The sequence below is a fragment of the Polistes dominula genome, unplaced genomic scaffold (assembly GCF_049000335.1).
Source record: "Polistes dominula isolate Pdom_NZ unplaced genomic scaffold, Pdom_raw_medaka contig_332, whole genome shotgun sequence".
In the NCBI taxonomy this organism is placed as follows: Eukaryota; Metazoa; Arthropoda; class Insecta; order Hymenoptera; family Vespidae; genus Polistes; species Polistes dominula.
Genome location: NW_028301134.1, coordinates 7,741 through 11,531, shown reverse-complemented (window position 1 = coordinate 11,531; position 3,791 = coordinate 7,741). Strand labels below are relative to the sequence as shown.

General features: G+C 39.1%; 1 protein-coding gene across 1 annotated transcript; it reads right to left on the bottom strand.

Moving 5' to 3' along the window:
• Nucleotides 1-1,663: 1,663 nt before the first annotated feature.
• Nucleotides 1,664-2,888, bottom strand: LOC149031001 (uncharacterized). The gene has a single exon (XM_089177051.1). The coding sequence runs from the start codon at nt 2,886-2,888 to the stop codon at nt 1,767-1,769; it is 1,122 nt and encodes a 373-aa protein (XP_089033177.1). The 3' UTR covers nt 1,664-1,766.
• Between the last annotated feature and the right edge of the window lie 903 nt (nt 2,889-3,791).

Genomic DNA, 3,791 nt, shown 5'->3' with positions numbered 1-3,791 from the left:
ATACAATCCAAATATGTTGACTGAAATTGGCGTTTGAAGGAAGGGTGCAGTTGTTAAATCACAATCACAATGTAGAATAACAATATAGTATATTTTAAAATTTAAATTTAGATTTAAATTGTTACACAATAAACACCTTGTTGCACACACACAATTATTAATGAACAATGTTAACGGAATATTAATTTGGTAATAAATAAATGACTTAGGCTTGCCAAGATTTATAATAGCAATAGTAACTAAGAATAAAATGTTCAAAGTCAATGACTAAGTTCTATTAAACAAGAGAGAGAGAACTTAGTAACAAAATTTAAATAAATTGATTGTAAATCAACCTAAGTTAAAAATACCAAGTTAATATTCATAAATCGTCGATAATCGAATAAGATCACACCAGGCAAATGCCGTTCAACTCACGAACACACGATTTAGATATACGCAGTAGTAGATTATTATAATATTACTTAAAATCAAAACTAAACGAATATTAGACAAATTTAAGAAACGTACTCAATAATTATATAAGGTGGACTTTATAAGTACACTTGGAGTACTAGAACAAAACTTGAGACAAATTTTTTACATGTACTAAATGATCATATATGGTGGACTTATAAATGGACTTAGAAACTTAGTACAAAACTAGACAATCTTTAGACTAAGTTTAGACACGTACTCGATGATAATTTAAGGTGGACTGACTTCATGGACGAACGTAGCATCGCAAGAAGCGTCCGTTTCGGAAGAGTGGGAGTACCTCCCACTTACGCAAAAATGCTTCCTCCACTACTGACTCCCACACCGTGAGACCCAAGTCAAGGAGAAGAACTCGCTGACAAAAATATTAGTTACTATCAAGCGCGAATTCTTCGAAGAGAAATAGGTATTACTTACATTGGAATTTTATCAAGCGCGAATTCTTCGAAGAGAAATAAGTATTACTTACATTGGAATTTTATCAAGCGCGAATTCTCCGAAGAAAGATAAGTGTCAGTTACATTGGAATGTTATCAAGCGCGAGCTCCTGGAACTGCCCCGTCAGCAAAAATGCACGTGCAGACAGATTATGAGTAACGAATATAATAAAGTATGAATATTTTATGCACATTGAAATAATAATTTAAAAACAATCATTCCATTATAACGTCGACCGATAAGTCAGTACTGGAAGAACGCAATGTCGGTATTACCGACATTTACTTATCGACTAAACTAGTTACCGACCGACACTGTCGGTAATGCAGATTTCTCTATGAACGACAATGGATTCTCAATACTCTAATTTATCCACTCTACAAAAAACAATTTATCGATGGTCGTTCATAGGAAATACAGAATTATCTTTACATAGTATAATAACAATATGGAAAAGAAAAGCATAATTACCAAATATTTAAGTATATATAGCGTGAAAATAAGGTACATTAGCGCGAACGAAAATGATCTATTATAATTGATCTAATAACTAATGTACATACAAAGTATCGAATTTATATACTAAAACAAACAGTATGAGATATATGTATATATATAAAAAGAAAAATTTATCTCGCAGGGTTTACATAGTACTTATAGAACTATTTTCACGCAAAATTATACGAACTAAAGTTTAACAAATTACTTTTACGCGAAAATTAAACAGACTAATAATAATCAAATACGACAGAGTTTACCAAATTTAAAACTTTTGGGTGTAGTGCACGAAATTCGAATTTAGACGTCACTGGACGTGACACCTCCCCCCTTAAGAAGAAGAACCATGGGATTTACTCCCGTGGTTTTCGCAACGAACGAAATTTCTGAGTGATTTCGTCATCCATATGAAATTGAACCCGCTTACCAGGTGTATTTTCTGTCTGGCAGCCTCTCGAATCCAAGGTAGGTTGGGTGGCCCCGGAGTTACCGCTTGAAGGTTCTGGTGTCTCCGTGCGCACCGACTGAAGTTCAATTCCATTGTCCGAATTTTGAGTGGGCCGAGCATCCTTCCCGCGCCCCAAATGGAGGAGTAGGCTCGTGATTGAGCCCCAAACTGCACCCAACATATGTAAACTCCAACCATAAACTGTGTGCAGGGCGTACCCTCGAAGAACAGAGTCTATGATCAATTTCACTACTTTAAAAATAAGCACAATTCCAAGAATAGCAGAACTGACCGTTCCGAATTTTAATAGACCGTTCCAAAGTTTAGAGGTCACACTTTCTGCTAATTCACTAACACCTTTTTCACCCACAAAATCCACAAGATTTAACGTGTCAACTTTCACTTTATGTCCAGCTGCTCCTCTCGCGATAGTGTTCAAAATAGACGGTTGCTCAACAGGGAACATTACATGGTCCCGGAGATCGTCCAAATCCGCCTGTGTATAAATCCCACTAGTCGCGAGCGATCCCGCATCGATGTATCTCCAGACCACGTCCGTGTCTGGCAGTAGAATTTGGGGATCCTTTACGTATGTTGGCTTTGGTAGCAGCTGATACCAGGTTCCCTCGATCAAATATTCCTGTGGCAGTAGTGCGCTGCACGGTACTTCAGTACCTTTTCTAACTAAAATTCTCGACTTTGGTTTTAAATAAACACTTAAATTTTGATATATCACGGGAAGTTCTCTATAACATAATTCCGAATGTCTTATTTTCACTGGAATAGGGGTGCACTTGACAATATGCGCGACTTCACCGGCCACCACCGCCATGTACCCCGGCCTCTTCATGACCGTGTACGCAAAAACATCTGGGAGAATGTTCGCAAATGCCAACGCGTTTCGAATAACCTGTTGTTCTAGGTTACACTTCTGTTGTAAGATGTTTATATAGAGAGACTCCAGCTGGTCACGGTGGTGCTTCTCAACGTATACGAACTTTGAATTTATATAGGCAAACAAATCCATGTTTTGGGGTGTTATTTTTGCCTTTGACGTAAACGTATGACCACTTGTTGTTTCCAAGATAAAAAGTTTGGGATGTTCAGTAGTGACCAGAGTATACCCGCAAATGTGGAGCTCGTTTTTTACCCATCAACGCGAAGGCAGTGTCTCCCTCCGTCACCGAGTACATTGTTGTAATATGTGAGATTGCGATTGATGACGTCACTTTGGTGGCGGACCCCTCATACAGTGCCGTATATCGTTCAAAATTACACGATGAACCGGGAACAACTGTCCAAAATGCACAACCGTTTTCGTCCGTGAAACACGTTCCTTCTGAAAAAGTGCACGATATATGTCCCCTAAGAGAAATCAAGTTCTCACCACTTTTCACTATTCCCGTGTATATTCTAATGTCTGTGCGCACTACACTTTGAACAACCACACTGTCCCACGTACCGTCGGTATCCGAATATTGGGTGCCTTGACACCTACCGTCGGTGGTAATGGAACCCGCTAACGTAACACTTCGAAAGTCTGTCGAGTTAACACGTAGTCCACTAATCTGTGTGAATGAGTTCAACGAAAGTGTACCGGTATTTATCATACTTTTACAAACGTTCGAAGACACTTCGAGTAAATAAATGCGTCGACCGTTATGAACCGCTGAGATATGCGAACTCATTCCACAGTAATAAATTGTTCTGTCTATTTCCACTCTGCACTGATATACGCGCACATTATCATAGTCTGTCAGCTGTAACAGCTGCACGTACGTCACCGACTTGTTGGGCGATGACACGGGTAGATTACACTCCCCGGTCTCCAGCAATGATACCGTGCTGATGTTGGCAGAATTTCCACCACAGTCGTAACCCAAGAGAGCGAAGGCCGTCGTGACGCAACAAAGGATGACGTAGCAAACCT